Source organism: Nycticebus coucang, chromosome 12 (genome assembly GCF_027406575.1).
Source record: "Nycticebus coucang isolate mNycCou1 chromosome 12, mNycCou1.pri, whole genome shotgun sequence".
Lineage (NCBI taxonomy): Eukaryota > Metazoa > Chordata > Mammalia > Primates > Lorisidae > Nycticebus > Nycticebus coucang.
The window spans coordinates 82,640,792-82,658,639 of NC_069791.1; the positions used below are offsets into that span (position 1 = coordinate 82,640,792).

The 17,848-nt window shown below is 53.3% G+C and overlaps 2 protein-coding genes across 8 annotated transcripts; one reads left to right on the forward strand and one right to left on the reverse strand.

Annotated features, from left to right (window-relative positions):
• The first annotated feature begins 2 nt into the window (after nt 1-2).
• INO80E (INO80 complex subunit E) lies at nt 3-10,106 on the forward strand. 5 transcript variants are annotated; one of them, XM_053556178.1, is made up of 8 exons: nt 3-199; nt 355-425; nt 612-664; nt 4,498-4,576; nt 4,678-4,789; nt 5,180-5,296; nt 8,889-8,981; nt 9,684-10,106. In XM_053556178.1, the coding sequence occupies exons 1-7, from the start codon at nt 119-121 to the stop codon at nt 8,958-8,960; spliced, it is 585 nt and encodes a 194-aa protein (XP_053412153.1). In that variant the 5' UTR covers nt 3-118; the 3' UTR covers nt 8,961-8,981; nt 9,684-10,106. The 5 variants fall into 5 exon arrangements, with proteins under 5 accessions (XP_053412153.1, XP_053412154.1, XP_053412150.1 ...); XM_053556179.1 differs by lacking the exon at nt 9,684-10,106 and adding an exon at nt 9,537-9,672; XM_053556175.1 differs by lacking the exon at nt 8,889-8,981 and having other exon boundaries at nt 9,537-10,106.
• On the reverse strand, nt 9,818-16,772 carry DOC2A (double C2 domain alpha). Of its 3 annotated transcripts, none has more exons than XM_053556171.1 (11): nt 16,596-16,772; nt 14,373-15,421; nt 13,955-14,034; nt 13,665-13,739; nt 13,427-13,536; nt 11,520-11,646; nt 11,378-11,437; nt 11,131-11,294; nt 10,937-11,018; nt 10,750-10,846; nt 9,818-10,665 (listed from the first exon to the last, which is right to left on the reverse strand). In XM_053556171.1, the coding sequence occupies exons 2-11, from the start codon at nt 14,695-14,697 to the stop codon at nt 10,520-10,522; spliced, it is 1,266 nt and encodes a 421-aa protein (XP_053412146.1). In that variant the 5' UTR covers nt 14,698-15,421; nt 16,596-16,772; the 3' UTR covers nt 9,818-10,519. The 3 variants fall into 3 exon arrangements, with proteins under 3 accessions (XP_053412146.1, XP_053412148.1, XP_053412147.1); XM_053556173.1 differs by having other exon boundaries at nt 14,373-14,650; nt 15,310-16,772; XM_053556172.1 differs by having other exon boundaries at nt 14,373-15,394; nt 16,667-16,725.
• Between the last annotated feature and the right edge of the window lie 1,076 nt (nt 16,773-17,848).

The following is a 17,848-nucleotide window of genomic DNA, read 5'->3' on the forward strand; positions in this document are numbered from 1 at the left end:
TGTAGTCCTAGCTGGCACAGCCTTGCAGAGTCTACGGAAGTAGAGGCGTGAGAAGCCGGGCTGAGCCGGCTCCGGGTAGCGGGACTCGAGGCGCTGGGGCGCCGCTCCCGGGCCGGTCATGAATGGGCCGGCGGACGGCGAAGTGGATTACAAAAAGAAATACCGGAACCTGAAGCGAAAGCTCAAGTTCCTTATCTACGTGAGTGCTTGCTGGTGTGGAAAGGTTGTGGGAGGCCTGGCCCAGATAGGACCGCAGTTTACCCGCGCGTAAGGTGGGTGGAGTGAGCTGTCCCGAGTTGCGGAGCCCTTTACGGATGGCTGTTGACAACAGCGCCCCCCTTATTCTTGATCCAGGAGCACGAGTGCTTCCAGGAGGAGCTAAGGAAGGCGCAGAGGAAATTGCTAAAGGTGTCTCGAGACAAGAGGTGAGGCACGTTGGGGGCTGGAGCGATGCGGCTCTTGGGGATGCATTTGGGCCCTTATCCTGGAACAGGGCCACAAATACATGGGCTCTTTCAAGGATCCACTGGGCTATCTAGACGGGACAGGGACCCAGGAGGACATTGCTGTGATGGGAATAAACACTCTCGTTCTCCCACCTCTTCCCTCAGTTTCCTCCTAGACCGACTTCTGCAGTACGAGAACGTGGATGAAGACTCTTCCGGTGAGCAAGGTCATGAAATATTAATGGAGAGAACATGGTTCCTGGCACCAGCAATCTTCCTGGGCCCCTCCTAGGGTGTAGAACAGGCGTCCTCAAACTTTTTAAATAGGGGGCCAATTCACTGTCCCTTAGACCGTTGGAAGGCCAGACTATCGTTTAAAAAAAAAAAACCTATGAACAAATTCCTATGCACACTGCACATATCTTATTTTGAAGTAAAAAAACAAAACGGGAACAAATACAATCACACTGCCTCATGTGGCCCGCGGGCCGCAGTTTGAGGACCCCTGGCGTAGAAGATGAGGCAGCCTCTAATTGTTCTTAAACCTAGTTGCTTGCCTTCCACTTCTGCCATTCTTTCATTCAAGTATTTATTGAGAAGCTACTGTGTTGAGAGGCACTGCATTTGGCACAGGGGATACAGGCATAACAGATGGATGAAGCCCTTGGCATCTTGTAATTTATATCACAATTGCAGGGAATAAGTAAACGAAGAAATAAACTAAAATTTAAGGCAGCTGTAAGGACTTGAAGGGAGTGAAAACAGGTGGTGTGGTGGCAATAGGGGTGGAACAGGAATTGACAAACTTTTTCTGCAAAGGGCTAGATAATAAATATTTTAGACTTTCTGGAATATACAGTCATTGACACAACTACCAGTACACAGCTCTTCTGTTTAGTGAAAGCATCCATAGTGGATATGTAAATAAGTGAGTATGACAGTGTTCGATAAAACTTTATTTACAGATACTGAAATTTGAACTTCATATTATTATCACATGAAGTACTGTTTTTCTTTTGATTGTTTTCATTCACTTAAAAATGTAAAAGCCAGGCCGAGCGCAGTGGCTCACACCTGTAATCTCAATACTTGGGAGGCTGAGGTGAGTGGATTGCCTGAGCTCACAGGTTTGAGAACAGCCTGAACCAGAGTGAGATCTCATCTCTAAAAATACCCAGGCATTGTGGCAGGTGCCTATAGTCCCAGCTACTTGGGAGTCTGAGGCAAGAGAATCGCTTGAGCCTGAGAGTTTGAGATTGCTGTGAGCTATGACACCACGGCACTCTACCAAGAGTGACAAAGTGAAACTCTGTCTCAAAAAAAATGTAAAAGCCACTCTTAGCTTGCAGACTGCACAGAAGCAGGCAACAGCAACCTCTTTTTTTTTTTTGCGGTTTTTGGCCAGGGCTGGGTTTGAACCCACCACCTCCAGCATATGGGGCTGGCGCCCTACTCCTTTGAGCCACAGGCACTGCCTAAATGAAATGTTTTGTTTTTTTTTTTTTTGTAGAGACAGAGTCTCACTGTACCGCCCTTGGGTAGAGTGCCGTGGCGTCACACAGCTCACAGCAACCTCCAACTCTTGGACTTCCACGATTCTCTTGCCTCAGCCTCCCGAGCAGCTGGGACTACAGGCGCCCGCCATAACTCCTGGCTATTTCTCCGTTGCAGTTTGGCTGGGGCCGGGTCCGAACCCGCCACCCTCGGCATATGGGGTCGGCACCCTACTCACTGAGCCACAGGCGCCACCCTGAAATGTTTTTAAATAAGTCACTATATCCAATTCATCCTGATACTTTTTGTATTGCTTTTTCCTCTTTTTAATGCTGGTTCCAAACCAATAAATTGATTTGATGACCCACTAATGGATTGAAATCCACAGTTTGAAAAAGCCATGAAAAATGGGCATTTGTGGGCAATGCCTGTGGCTCAGTCGGTAGGGCACCAACCCCATATACCGAGGGTGGCAGGTTTAAACCCAGCCCTGGCCAAACTGCAACAAAAAAATAGCTGGGTGTTGTGGTGGGCACCTGTAGTCCCAGCTACTCAGGAGGCTGAGGCAAGAGAATTGCGTAGGCCCAGGAGTTGGAGATTGCTATGAGCAGTGTGATGCCATGGCACTCTACCAAGGATGATAGAGTGAGACTCTGTCTCTACCAAAAAAAAAAAAAAAAAAGATGGCCATTTGTGCACCTTTTACTGGGTGGAACCCTCTTAAGCCATGTCATACAGCGTCACTGCTGCAAGGTATCTTTAACACTGGTTTAGGGCAAGGATCAGCAAACAGCAGCCACCCATGTTTTTTTAAATAATGTTTTATTGGAACACACAGCACTCATGTATTATAAGAGGATGACAAAGTGAAATAGGCAGGGGCCGTGTAGGGCCAAGCAGGTCATGGCAGAAGTTTGGCTTTCATTCTGGCCTCTCATTCCTTGCCTAAGGTATTCCAGTTAACTTCCTATCTGAGGGAAACTTCCGGACAAGAGACACGAAAGAACCCAGCGTGACACTTGTCAGCGCAGTTTGAGGCAAGCCATGACAAGTGACAGTTGAAGATTCTGAGAGAGCCAGTGATTAACTGGGCCTGAAGAATTCTGGAAAACTTCTCAGAAGTGGTGGCATTTAATGTGCTTCTTAAAAGGATCTATTTGAGCAGAGAAATTGGGATCAGCTTCTATGATGTCTAGTAGTTGTTTATTACATGAAAGATGGGCCTTCTAGGCAGAGTGCTGAACTAGAAAATAAATTTCTCTTTTGAGGAAATACGTTAGTGTGATATGAAGGGTACAGTTTTGGGGGGAGACCAGAAAGGCAGATTGAGGCCAGATTAAGAAACATCACAGGGGCTCGGTGCCTATAGCTCAGTGAGTAGGGCGCTGGCCACATACACCGAAGCTGGCGGGTTCAAGCCCGGCCTGGGCTTTACTAAACAATAATGACAAACTGCAACCAAAAAAATATCCAGGCATTGTAGAAGGTGCCTGTAGTCCCAGCTGCTTGGGAGGCTGAGGCAAGAGAATTGCTTAAGCCCAAGTGTTTGAGGTTGCTGTGAGCTGTGACACCACGGCACTCTGCCAAGGGTGACATAGTGAGACTCTGTCTCAAAAAAAAAGAAACCACAAATTCATGCAGGCAGAAGGGATATCATGAGGAAAGATGTGGGAGGTTTATGTTTTAGGTCATTCCGGGGTTGGAGTGGACAGTGAGCAGCAGGGAGTGGTAAAACTGGTAAGACAGATGTTTTGACATGGAGCTTGTGGCCATTACAATGGACAGCAGTGGATGAAAGTAGAAGAGATTTCAGGGGTAGATTAACAGGAACCTGGCTATGGGGAGTGGAACACAGGCAGGAGCTGAAGACAGTTTAGAGGCAAGTAAGGAGAAAGTAACACAGATTGGCTAAGGAATCACAGACCTGAGTTCAGTTCCAGCACACACCTTTCTGGGCCTTGGTGACCTCATGTGGCAAGTGGAAAGGATACCCATACCTTCTTTCTTTGATGATTATGAAGACAGGGAAAGGTGGGGAGTGTGAAAGAGCCTGGTACATAATATATCTTTGGCATGTGTGTTCAGGAAGAGCCAGAGCAGTAAGTGGGCTGAAGAAGTCGTGCTCCCACCCCCAAGAACAGAGTGTGCCTGTGCTGATTGGGAAGTCAGAGTCCTCTGGAGCCCTTCCTCTTTTTCTTTTTTCTTCAGGATAGGGTCTTGCTTTCACTCAGGCAGGAATGCAGTGGCATATTCATAGCTCATTGCAGCCTCCAACTCTTGGGCTCAGGTGATCCTCTCATCTCGGCTTCCTGAGTAGCTAGGACTACAGGCTCATGCCACCACACTTGGCTAATTTTAGAATTTTTTGGTGGAGAGGAGCTCTTGCTATGCCCAGGCTGGTCTGGAACTCCTGGGTTCACAGCCTCCCAAAATGCTGAAATTGCAGGCGTGAACCCCCATGCCCAGCTCCTCCAGAGCCCTGCAGTGTTGAGATCATATCCCTCAAAGGTAGAATAGACCCTTTAACTCCCACTGACTAGCCCCTCAACCCCCACAGATTCAGATGCCACTGCATCTTCAGATAACAGTGAGACTGAGGGAACACCCAAGTTGTCGGACACACCAGCCCCCAAGAGGTGAGAAGACATCATTCCTCTCTCTGGGGGAGGGGATGGGATGGGGCAGGGCACCTGGGCCTCTGAGCTACCTCTGATTCCCTCTCCTGTTCTTCCTCTAGGAAAAGAAGCCCTCCACTGGGGGGTACCCCCTCTCCCTCCAGCCTCTCCCTGCCTCCTTCAACAGGGTTTCCCCTGCAGGCTTCTGGGACCCCTTCCCCATACCTGAGCTCGGTGAGTTGGGGTGAAGGGTGGGAAGTGGTAAACTGAGATGCCTGGGAATAAAGAGGGCATCATTTGGGCCAAAGGACTAGGCCTCAGGGTGAGGCCAGCCTAACTCTTGGGACATCTGTCTGGATGTGGCCAGCAAGTGTCCCTTGGAGGACATGAGTTGGGGCTGCCCACTTCTCTGTGTTGTAGGAATGGGGGACGGACATGACTGAGGAGAGCAGACCCCAGGGCACAGTCCTGCTGTCCCCTCCCCTTCTGTTCTCAGGAGCCCTGGGAGCCACACTCATCACCATCTCTTTTGTTTTTCCATTCTTCCTTCTGTTTGCATTTCTTCCCTTCACCTCACCCTGATCCACTCCATTTCCCATCTCTACCCCCAACTCCTGCCTGCAGCTGGCTTCCCCCCTTTACCCCTCATTCCCTTCTGACTACCTGGCCCTGCAGCTGCCCGAGCCCAGCCCCCTGAGGCCCAAGCGGGAGAAACGGCCCCGCCTGCCCCGGAAACTCAAGGTACCCTGATTTGGGGACGTTAGGGAGGGGCCAGATCGGCAGGAAGACAGCCATCTGAGGGAGGCTCAAGACAGGCTGGTGTCCTGTCCAAGAACTTTGAACCATTGATTTGGGACTTCTGGGGACCCAGCAAGCACTAGGCACTGAGGGATGGGTCAGAGAAGTCCTGGCTCACAGGTCCAGAACTGAGAACAAGGCTGCCTAGAGTCCTGCCCTCCCATCCCTATAGTGTGGCTTGGGGCGAGGCTCGTTTTTTCAGGGGATGAGTGTTCTGTGATGCCAGGCAGCCTCAGAGGTGGGGCGAAATTGTAGGATCTGGAATCAAGACTGCCCCAAGTTAGAAAACCTTGTGACCTTGAGCAGCTCTCTTCAACCCTCTGTAAAGTGAGCAAACTACATGTGATCAAGTGTGTGTTTGGAGAGCACCTACTGTGTACAGGCACTTTTGTAGGTGCTGCAGGTACAATTGTGAACAAAAAATCCCTGCCCTCATGGAACTTACATGTTAGCAAGATAGAAAATAAGATAAATAGGCACCACGGTGCAGAACAGAGTTATGTTAAGGGACAGAGAGCTCTGGAGGGTGGGGCTAACGTTCAAGGTTGTCAGTTTGGGATGTTATTTGATCAGACTTAAAGGAAATGAGAGTAGCTATGTGGCTGTCTGGGAATGGGTTTTGGACTGGGGTGAATCAAGTACAATAACCCTGAGGAGGGGCCTGCTCGGCTTGTGCAAAGATCTGGAAGGAGCCTCTGTCATGGGAAGAGAGTAAGAAGAGTGGGCAGGGGGCCTGGCAGAGTCCTGAGAACTGGGCCTTGGAAGTATGGGAAAGCTTTGGCTTGTGTTTGGATCAGATGCGTTATTGGAGAAGGTTGAGCAGAGGGGGAGTTTGGTCTAATTTACATTTTAACAAAATTGCTGATGCTGCAGTGATCAGATTTGATGGAGGGGTCAGGGTGAGTCAGAAAGGAAGGGAGGAGGCTACCACCCTGCATGAGAAGCTGTGCAGAGGTTAAAGGTAGTCCATGGAGCCATTTCAAAGAACAAGCTGCAGGAGCACCTAAGAGCCCAGCTCAGTTTGTGCAAGAAAGGAGGCAAAGGTAGTGCCAGGGTTTTTATCCTCAGCTACTGGAAGAGTGGAGTTGCCTTTTTTCTGAGATGAAGAGAGCAGGTGGGAGGAGCAGGTTTTGGAGGGACGACAAGGAGTTTGGTTATGGACATGCTGATATGCCATCTGGAAATGCCAGTGATGACTGGGTTCATGGGGATGACATTGGGAAGTGGTAGCATGGAGGTAGATGCACCCATCAGGTGGGTGAGAGTGTGGGTGGAGAAGAGGAAGCTGCTCCCTAGCCCCAGGTTGATGAAGAGGGCGAGCTGAGGACGCAGAGTGCCCTTCTGTCTCTGATTCAAAGTTCAGTAGGGGATGGGGCATTGGCTCATGTGTGTAATCCTAGCTCTCTGTTGAGGCCTAGGTGGAAGGATCTTTGAGGCCAGGAGTTCAAGACCAGCCTGAACAAGAGCGAGACCCCCATCTCTACAAAAAATATTAAAAATTATCCAGGCATGGTGATGTGTGCCTGTAGTCCCAGCTACTTGGGAGGCTGAGGTAGGAGGATCTCTTGAGCCCAGGAGTTTGAATTTGCTGTGAGCTATTATAATGCCACAGCACTCCAGCCAGGGACAAAGAGCAAGACCCTATCTCAAAAAAAAAAAAAAAAGTTGAATAGGGACGGGGCTGGACAGCTTTCAAGACTCTGGATGGAGCCAGAAGCAAGATGGGAGGCCATGTTTATGGTGGTTTGGGCTCTGGAGTTCAAATCCCAGCACTGCCATTTACTCCCTGAGTTACTCGAGCTCTTGAGCCTGAAAAATTGGGGCAATAATACTTTTGCAGGGTTTTTGCTTTTGGCCTAGAGGGCAGAGTGGTGGAGAAGGCCCAGCACAGGAGGAAGGGATATGGTACCATATGGGCAGGACTGCTTGTGGCTTTCTGGCTGGTGCTGGGTCCTGCAGTGGAGCACTGTCAAGGAGCTAAGTTCTGCATGGACAATTAGGAGAGAAATGAGTGCTTAGAAGGGGACTCCAGTCAATGACTGTGCAAATGGAGAGATGAGTAATAAATTGGGGAATATTTCAAAGGAGAACATTTGAGCCCAGAGTGAGTGAGATTTGGATACTCCGGGATGAGGCCATCATGGGAAGGTAGACAGGGACACAAGTTAAAGTATTGTTTGGGGCCGGGCACGGTGGATCACGCCTATAATCCCAGCACTCTGGGAGTCCAAGACAAGTGGATTGCTTGAGCTCAGGATTTCGAGACCAGCCTGAGCAAGAGCGAGACCCCCGTCTCTACTAAAAATAGAAAAACTGAGACAAGAGGATTGCTTGAGTCCAAGACCTTGAGGTTGCTGTGAGCTATGACGTCACAGCATTCTACTCAGGGTGCCTGCTTGATACTCTGTGTCAGAAAAATAAAGTGTTGTTTGGGCTGGAGCTGGGTTAGTGAGTAAAACAACATTGACCATCATGGATCAGGAAGTAGGGTGGGGTGGGGTCCAAATGCCTGCATGCCCAGAATTAGGGGTCTGCCTGCCACCCAGGAGTCCCTGAAGTTTCTGGAGGACTTGGCAAGTCTGAGCAGAGGTAGGGCAACTGTGAAGACTGAAGTAGGTCACTTGAGGTTTGGGCCAGAGCCAGACTTGGCTGGGTTAGGATCCCAGCTTTTCCTCGTACTCACCATGACCTTGGGCGTGTCCTTTAATTCTTTGAGCCTCAGCTTTTTTGTTTAGTGGAGTCATTATGAAGGGAACATGAGTTAAGGATGTAGAAAACACTGAGCCCAGAGCCTGGCACCTGGTCAGCCACAGATAAATGTTAGCTGCCATGAGTAATGCTGAGGATGCCATTGAGTAAGTTCAGGCAAGGGCAGGACACGGGGAATAGGGACAAGATGGAGAGGTGGGGGCCAGAGGACAGGGTAGACCTCGGGCAGCTATCTGTTTTGGTTGTGCATGTTCATCTGCTCCTATGTGTACACATGAGTGCTTGGTACTGGGTTCAGGGGCACTGTTCATAGCTGGGCTCCTTGATGGTCATCAGTCCTGCCAGGCTCTGTACTGAAGGTCTGAATCGTGCTGGCTCCCCATGCTACTCCAGGGCCAGACTGGACACTGTCCAGCGGGGCCCCTGTGGGCCTGCTCCTTCGGGCCTCCATCTCCAAGTCTCAGTGTCCACCTCTGGCACTTGACCTCTCCTCCCTCCCAGTATGTCCTAAAGGTTGAAGGTCATTAACAGAAATCACCTGACACATAGTAGGGGCTCAGCTTATGCCCTCAGACAAAGCCTGGTGGCTGTCACAGACCAGAGCTCTCTGTGGGGAGGATTTGGCAGAGTGGGGTTGGAGGGTTGGGCAAGAGAGTGGCCACTTCCTGGCCTCACAGCACAAAGCAGAACTTTTGACAACTAGAGAAGGATGCCCCAGGTGGAGGGGCTGGCCTGTTGTCAGGCATGTTGCACTGCCTGTCCATAGGGCAGTGAGGAGCCTGAGGACCCTGAGTGGAAGAATGACATGCTCAGGTTTGTGTTTTAGAGAGATCACTCTGGCTGCAGTGTGGAGGAGGAGCTGGATCTGGGAGAGGCTGAAGGCAGGGAGTCCAGTTAGGAGGCTGGTACCATAGCACAGGTGAGCTGAGAGGAGGGCCTGGCCTAGGCCAGCGGCTGCGGGGATCCCAAGGAGGGGCCCGACCAAGATACAATAGAAGTTCCTGGGGGGCAAATAAGCTGCCCAGGTTCCTGGCTCTGGTGGCCCGCAGTATTCTCCACTGAAACATTGAATCCCACCCAGGAGGAGGGAGAGGAGGAGATAGAAAGCAGCCAGTGGTGGCAAGCAGTATCTGAGGTGCCCAGAGGCAGGCAGGCTCTCCAGCCTGACTGTGGTGTTACCTGCTATTATAGCAGCAGCTAAGGTGCCTCCCTGGACAGGGCAGGGCCTAGGCTTTCCCTCCTGGTTTCCTGTAAGACCTCCACTCCATCTCACCTCCATTACCACCCTTCACCCCCAGGCACTTGCTGGTTTGAGATTCTGAAGGGGCTGAGGTAGGGCAGGGCCCCAAATCTAGGCTGTGCTTACTGCCCCATTCTGTCCCCCAGAGTTTCCCTGGGGGAGTCAGTGCCCTGCCTCCTGGAGGTCCCAGTACCTCCCTGATGAGCCCTCCCTGTGTTTCTTCCCCTGCTACAGATGGCGGTGGGACCCCCAGACTGTCCTGTGGGAGGGCCGCTGACCTTCCCTGGCCGGGGTTCTGGGGCCGGGGTTGGAGCAGCCCTGACTCCCCTCCCGCCCCCCAAGATGCACCCCCCCACAATCCTGAGCACCGTCCCTCGGCAGATGTTCAGCGATGCAGGCAGCGGGGATGATGCCCTGGACGGGGACGATGACCTGGTGATTGACATCCCGGAGTGACCACCTGCTGCTGTCTGCCCAGCGCCCCCTACCCCTGCCAGCACACACCAAGTCCCCAGTTTCCTCAGAGAAGTTTATTGGCGCCCAGTTGCCATGCTTCGGCCACTGACATGATCAGAAAAGGCGTAAACATGCACGAATGTCCCCCAGGAGGGTGGCAAGGGCCCTGCCTTCGCATCCCAGCCCCAACCAGGGGACAGTTATTTAGATGAGTGGCCAGGAGCATCTGCCACCTCTTGGGGAGGCAGAGACCCCAAAGTGGCCACCCCTTTAAAAGGGCAGCTGTACAGGGCTAGGTTTTGTTTTGTTTTTTAAATGAAGATTCTGTATTAAAGAAGTGTCTCTGGGGGGGTTTTGTCCTTTTCTGTTTTGGAAACATCTTCCTTTGAACCTCCCCTAATCCGCCCTCTTCCCTGTAAAGGGAGGGGACGGGCAGCATGGAGAGGCAGGAGAAAGGAGCCATAGGGGTTGGGGGCCTTGGAACAGAGGCTCTGACAGCACCCCCACAGATGTGGAGAGCAAGGGTGGTTTGCATATTTGCAGGTATTAGCAAGTCAGGCAGGAGGAAGTGTGCATATGAGAACATAGATCTCCACAGTCCCTCACAAGAAGACAGACCCACGGTCACAGAGACTCTCACAAAAAATAAGACAAGTAGTGCGGGGCAGGGGCATCCCACCCCGTGTAAACGTGCAACACACTCGTGCAAAGGTTGGGTACTGGACCCAGCCAGAAGGGCCCACTGGGCAGCTGTGGTCCATTCAGGCAGAAGGCAGAGCCCCAGCTGCTGGGGGCAGCTCGCTGGTCAGAGTGTGCCAGCGCTCCAGGGCTGTATCTGGCTGCTGCAGGCAGTCACTCCAGTGCTTTCGGGCCTCGCCACGGGCTCCTGGCCCCAGGGACACGCCACCTGGGGGTGGAGGGCAAGCAGTCAGGACCCCTCTTCCTATGAGTCACCTTCCCCCAGCACCACATAGCCAGGCTCCTCCCTCACCGATAAAGTCATTGGATTTGCCAATGTCGTAGTCCCAGACTGTGACTTCCAGAGTCTTGGTGGCCAGAGTGGTGAGCTCCATCTCGTAGAAGAACTCCTGGGGACAAGACAAGCCTCACCTTCCATGAAGCCCTCTCCCCCCTGTGTACCACTAGCCTACCTGGATTCTGGTCCATGCCCTGCCTACCTCATTAAATTCTGGATTTAGGGTCTTCTTCTTCACACACGTCTTATGCTTGGATTTCTTATCCACATCCGGTCTCAAGTACCTAAAAGGGGTGGAGGGAGGGGAGTCATGTGGTTAGGGACAGGTCCCAAAGAAACAGGGGGCAGGGCTCAGACTCTGGGGAGGGTATAATAGGCCTTAGGGTGAGGGCTCACGTCTTAACATAGGGGTCGGAGTAGCCATTGACATCCATGGCAGCCAGGTGGGCACAGCGGACAATGCCCACGAGCAGCCCCCGGTGCCGAGAGCTGTAGCTGAGGCTCAGCAGAATGCGGCCACGTTCTTCTAGCAGGCCAGGCCCCTGCTCTGCCTGTTCCAGCTGCATGGGACAGATGAAGGGGTCAACCTAGCTTGGGTTTTACCCACCTCCCACCCAGATACAGTCCCTATGAGGTGCCTCACCTCCTTCAGGTAACAGGAAATGCCCCTCAACGCTGCTGACATAGAAGAGGGGGAAGCCAGCTGAGGAGGCAAAGAGAAAGTTCTGAAAACCTGGCCTCTCCAGAGTCCCTACCCCTGATGCTTCTGAAGCCCCCACACTGACCGGGACCTGGCGCTCAAGGCAGATGTTAAAATGCTTCTTCTGTGAAGGCTTGAGGCGGCGGAGGGGTACTCGGATCTCCCCAATAAACTCATTGTGGCTCAGCTTGTCCTCATCACAGACAGTGATCCTGGTGGGGAACTGCAGGGTCAGGGCCCCCTGGGGTCCTTAGCCCTGCTCCAATATGGGAGAAAGATCTTCAGACCTGTCCCAGCTCTCCTCTAAATATGTAGTACTCCCCACCTCATCTGGAAAACTGGGCTGGAGCCTGAGAGGGACATGTGGGTTTGCATTTTCCTCTGCCCCTCCCATTCCAGCAGCTCAGGCTGTCCCTGATCCATGAGGAAGGAAGGACCTGCTCAGCCACTATAAGAAGCCCTCACAAATCGTGAGGACCATCCTCCAGGAAGGGTCTGACTGAAGGCCACAGAGCAGGTGTTGGTGGATATGGCCACAGATGCAGGCTATAAGAGGTAGAAGGGTCTTGAGCAGCCAGACAAGGACCCCACATGTCCTCAGCCCCTCCTGTCCTTTTATGCATGGAGCAGGGAGCCAACCTGCAGGGACATATGAGCCCAGTGATGAAATAATAATTGCTTTAACTTTGGTAGCCTCTACACTGCTTCTGCTGTGACCTGTTGTTGTGATGGGCAGCTGTGACATGGGTGTTCAAAGCCCAGACCTGCTACTTTTAAGCTACCTGTGTGACCTTGGGTAAGTCGTTCAATCTCTCAAAGCCCCAGTGGCCAACTGTAAAAGGGAGATAATTGAATGAAAGAAAAATGTTCACATTAATGCTTAGCCAAAGGCTGAGCACTAATGAGCACTGTTATTTTAGGCCTTACTCCTTCACCTCTGGAACATGGGGCCAGCCTTTCTGATACTCCCTCTTCCTCACACCCACCCCCCACCCCGACCTCAGCCTACTCATACACCCTGCACCAAGGTAAGCTTTAAGCAGCTCTGATCGTGCCGCTTCCCTGATGCAAATCCTTCTGTGGCTACCTATTGCCAGACAACAAAGGAAGAGGTCTCTTTGCTGCCCTCCACTACCCTTGAGGGACTACTCTCAAGTCTCCATCTCCCGGGATGATGGAGCAGGTTCCCTGTCCCTAAGACTTCATTCCCTAGAGATTTTAGGGGAACTTGGGAAACAAGACATAGACCTAAGCTGCATAGCTCTGACTTCACCCCGAGGCTCTGAGAAAGGGTCTCTGTGACCAGGGATAGGTTTTAGAAGACAGTGGACTGAGGCTCCAATGAGTAGATTTAGACTGGCAGAGAAGGTGCTTTCCAGAGGGAAGAGACACAACGGGATAAAATTCCAGAGCTATGAAACTGGCCACTCAGGGCCGGGTGCAGTGGTTCAGGCCTGTAATCCTAGCACTCTGGGAGGCCAAGGCGGGTGGATTGCCTGAGCTCACAGGTTCCAGACCAGCCTGAGTCAGAGGGAGACCTCGGCTAAGAGGGAGACCTTGACTAAATATAGCTGGGCATTGTGACAGGCACCTGTAGCCCCAGCTACTTAGGAGGCTGATGCAAGAGAATCACTTGAGCCTAAGAGTTTGAGGTTGCTGTGAGCTGTGATACTACAGCACTCTATCAAGGGCAACAAAGTGAGACTCTGTCTCAAAAAAAAAAAAAAAAGAAAGAAAAAAAGAAACTGGCCAGTCAGAAGAAGGCAGTCTTCTCAAGGAAAAGTAAGAGATGTTTAGGGGGCAGCAATGCTAGAGAAATACTTTGCCTGCTGCTGGAGAGGATGGGGAGCCACTAATTAATTGTTCTTGATGTTCTTGAGCTTGGGGCGGGGGTGGGGGGGCATAGATCAATCAACCGGAGGTTACAATGACAACTGTCCCAGAGAAGGTGTTAAGCTGGAGTCCTTGGTATTGGGGAGGATGAGCCCTCACCTGAGCACCTTGTGAGTGATGTCATCATCCGTGATTCCACTGTACATCAGGTCTTCATTCCACACAGGATTCAGTGTGTTCCTCTGAGTCTTCGTTTTTAGCTTATTGGCCTGGGGTGTGGGGAAGGGCTCTGAATATATGTCTCCCCCCGAACTCACAGAGGCTGAGGCCTTCTAGGATAGACATCCCGCCCCACTCTGTGAGCTGGGCCAGGCACCTGGGAAAAGGAGGCTGTTACCTTGCAGGCTCCAGGCAGCAAGTGCAGCTTGACGTAGGGATCTGCGAGCCCATTAAAATCCATGGGCTTGAGGCCCTGGAGAGGAATGCAGGGAAGAGGGCTGTGGGCCTCCAACCTCTCTCCTTCCCTCCCTCCATAGTACTGGCCCCCTGAGGTTTGCAGAGCCCAGAAGGAGGGTGCTGGGGGCAGGGAGGAAAGGAGTAGGCATTGGGTCTGGGGAAGGGAAGGATGGAAAGCCACCACCCCTCCTGGAGCAGGAGGCTAGGACTTGGGAGGCAGGGAGTGCCCACCTTGGCCCTGAGGATGCTACAGTGCAGAGTGCAGGAGGCCTGGTCGTATAGAAGGTCAAACTCCAGCATGCCCAGGGCAGCTGTGGAGAGGGGAAAGGTAGTATGAGTCTGTGTGTGAAGGCAGGTGTTTGTGAGACCAGCTGGAGGCACGGGTGTGCATCTCCATTAGCCCAAGAGTGTGTGTGCAAGAGGCTGAGTGGGCATGTGCATGTGTGTGTGTGTCTGGGTCCCTGGCTCGGCCGCAACTGGAGCCGTGTGGGTGGTGGAGTGTCTCAGCAGAAATATTGAATATTGAGCCTTGCTGAAGCTGTAATCTCCACACACTGACTGCAGCTGTGGCCTCCCACCCCCACGCACACCCAGCAGGGCCCCTTCCCTCCCCACAAACCTGGAGGCCCCTTTACACCCCCAGACTCACTGGTATCATCTGAGTCATAGCTGTCCAGTTCAGCTCCATCCTCAGGCGTGGTGGCCCCAAGGAGGGCCACAGGGGGGGCCAGAGCCAACGGAGCCAGATGAGCAGGGGCCTCCCCGAAGCCCCCGCCACCCCCTTCAGGTCCTGGTCCCCGGCGGGGGAAGTAGTCAGAGATCTGGCGGATGGGCCGGATGGGCCCAGGGCACACGTTGATGGCCATGTGCTCCTGGATGTTGATGGTCATGCGGTCGCCCCTGCGGCCCCTCATGAAGCACCCCTGGCTGGGGGAGGGGGTGTGAGCAAGCCTGAGCCCAGACTGCCTTTTCATACCTACCACTGGTAGCTGAGGGCACAGCAAGTAACCTCTTTGGTCTGTGGGGCCCTCACTGGCCTCCCTTCCTAGGTGTCAAGGGACAGGGTGGCCTGTGCCAGAGGTGCAAGCAAGGCCTAGCCCTCCAATACCCCAGGCCTTACCACACAGGGGCCAGGCAGCCAGCCCACTCCCCGGAGACAGCCCCTCTTGTCTACCTACCACTAGGTTGTTCCTCTGTCATCTTCCTAGCTTCTTCCTCATTCTGAGCTCCCGTGTGCCCCTGAACCCTGCCTACTCCAAGCGTCCCCATATAGGTCCCCACCTGTCTCTCTGAGGCTCTGTCCATCCTCTGCACCAAGCACTGGTCTGGTCAGGGTGTCAACCAGCCTTCTAGGCTTCACTTCCCACTGTCCCTTTATTCAAGCCCAAGGTCTGTCAGCTTGCAGGGTTCCCGCCCCCCTTCCTGCAGCCCCCGGTGGAGACCCCTGCCTCAGATGCCTCCTCCCGAGCTTGTCTCCCCAGGAGCGCCAGAAATTGCAGCAGCGGGAGAGTGAAACACCCCCGGAGTGCAGCAGGCTAAGACGCTGCCCCTCACCCTCACTCCCCAGCTGGCCCAGCCCCCTGCACCTGTCTCTGTCTCCAACAGGTGCCCAGGCACGGGGTAGGGGCCGGCGGGTACAGGTTGGGCGGTGGCGGCCGGCGATTCCCAGGGCTGCCGGCGAGAAGAGCGCGAGTCCGGCTGTGCGACCGAGAGCAGGGAGCGCAGAGAAAGTGCGGGGAGGAGGGTGAGCGAGGTGGAGGCGCCGATGCCGCCGGCGCAGGCGGCGAGGTGGGGGGGGGACGGGGGGGCGGGAAGGGGGGTGGGACTCTCCCGCTCACACCCGGCGCCCGCCTGGGCACGCTCGGGAGCGCACGCGAGCGCACACGCCGACACGAGTGCCCGCGCGCGCGCACACGCGCGTAGGTACACACTCGTGTGCCCGGGCACTCCTGCACGCGCACCCTGTGCCCACGTGTGCACGTTCACACACATACACAAACCCAGACACAAGCTGGCACACTTATGCGGAGAACTTCGTATACACGCATTTGCAAACACGCGGGCACCCTGCGCCACCAGGAACCCGCAGAGAGATTACCGGGTCTTCCCCAACTCCTCCCGGGAGACCCAGGTCCGCGCCACCCCCGCGGAGCCCTCGGCGCCTCCCTCCCTCGCTTTTTCCCTTCTTATCCCGGTGTCTCCGAGGCTGACCACCGGCCAAGTTGCCATGGCGACGTCAGCTCTCCTCTCGCGCCTCCTCATGCCCCTCCCCCGCAGAAAGCGCGGGAGGTCTGCTCGCCCCCTCCCCATATCAGTAGAGGCGGGGATGTGGGGTGGGGCTTAGAGATCCGCAGTGTCCTACGGTAGGGCAGGGCCGGGGATCCGATCCACCGGCGGTGTCTGGCCTCGGATCTCAGGGTCCTGGATCCGGCTGGGGAGCCTCACAGTCTGAGGGAGGAGACAGAGGCCTGAGGCTGTGGCATCTCCCATACCTCTTCCCTTTGGTTGTTCAGGAGTCTCTACCTGTGACCCAAATCAGTCCCCGGGGGCAAGCGTCCCCTTCTCAAGTATTTCATCTCCTTTGGGGATCCACCATCCCTCCCGCTCTGCCCCTGCAATCTCAAGTTGTGTCTTGCAGGTGGGGAGGGACGTCAGAGAAAGTAGGACGGTAGGTGACCAAGCTGACTCTGAATGCCCAAAGCCTTGTCCTCCTCTCAGCCGTTTCTCACGGGAAACCTGCCACCCCATGCCTGCTACCAGCCTGTCGATCTAGCCCTAGCCTTTGGTCTCTTTTGCCCCAAACTTACCATCCCAGAAAGATAAAGGACCTCCCTCATCACCTCGCTGCCCACTGCCAGTTCCCATCAGTTACCTGCAGTTCCTAGGAACGACGGTTCCTTGATTTCTTAGCCTCTGGACCTTGACTCATGTGCACTCCTTTACCTGGGAGATCTTTCTGCCCTTCCTTCAGGAATCATCTCCATCACCTTTTCCTTAGAGCCCTCCTGGAGCACCTTCCTCTGCCCCCTCAGCTTCCGTGCTAGCTTGGATTCAGGTCTGCCCGCACTGTTTTGGCTGTGCCTCCCCCACCAGCCCTGAGTTCCACAGCAAGCAGAAGCTGAATCATCTCCAAGTCCCCAGTGCCCCAAACCGGGCCTGGCATTAAGTCACCATTTCTAAGTCTTGTCATTTAAAAGAGAGAAATGTGATTATGGAACAATGTAAATATACACTAACCTTACACTTAAAATGGTTAAAGATGTTAGGCAGATGTTTTGGTGTGCTCCTGTAGTCCCAACTACTTGGGAGGCTGAGGCAGGATGGGTTGAACCTAGGAGTTTGAGGTTGCTGTGAGCTAGGCTGATGTAGAGGGACTCCAGCCTAGAGCAACAGAGTAAGACTGTCTCAAAAAAAGGGTTAAAAATGGTGAGTTTTGTTATGCATACTTTACCACAAATTTTTTATTAACTTATTTTTTTTGTGAAACAGAGTCACACTCAGTGGCCCTGGGGTTGAGTGCCATGGCAACATAGTTCACAGCAACCTCCAACTCTTGAGCTCAAGCAATTCTCTTGCCTCAGCCTCCCAAGTAGCTGGGACTACAGGCGCCCACCACAATGCCGGGCTATTTTTGTTGTTGCATTTTGGCAGCAGCTGGGTTCTATCCCACCACTCTCGGTATATGGGGCTGGTACCCTACTCACCGAGCCACCCAATGCCCAGCTATTTTTAGAGAAGAGATCTCCCTCTTGTTCAGGCTGGTCTCAAACTCCTGAGCTCAAGCAATCTGCCCACCTCGGCCTTCCAGAGTGCTGGGATTACAGGCGTGAGCCACCATGCCAGCTCTCACAATTTTTTTTTAAGTAAGAGAAATGGGGTTGGGTGCAGTTGCTGAGGGGGGGTTGAGTGTTTGAGGTCAGCCTGCACAACATAGTAAGATGCCATCTCTTAAAAAAAAAAATGTAAGAGGGGCCAGGAGAAATGTAGAGTCATACTATACTGAGATATAATTTGTCATCTGTCAAATGGGCAAAATCCCACTGTCTGTTAACACAATGTTAGAAAGACTATGGGGCCAGGCATGGTGGCTCACTCCTGTAATCCTAGCACTCTGGTAGGTGAAGG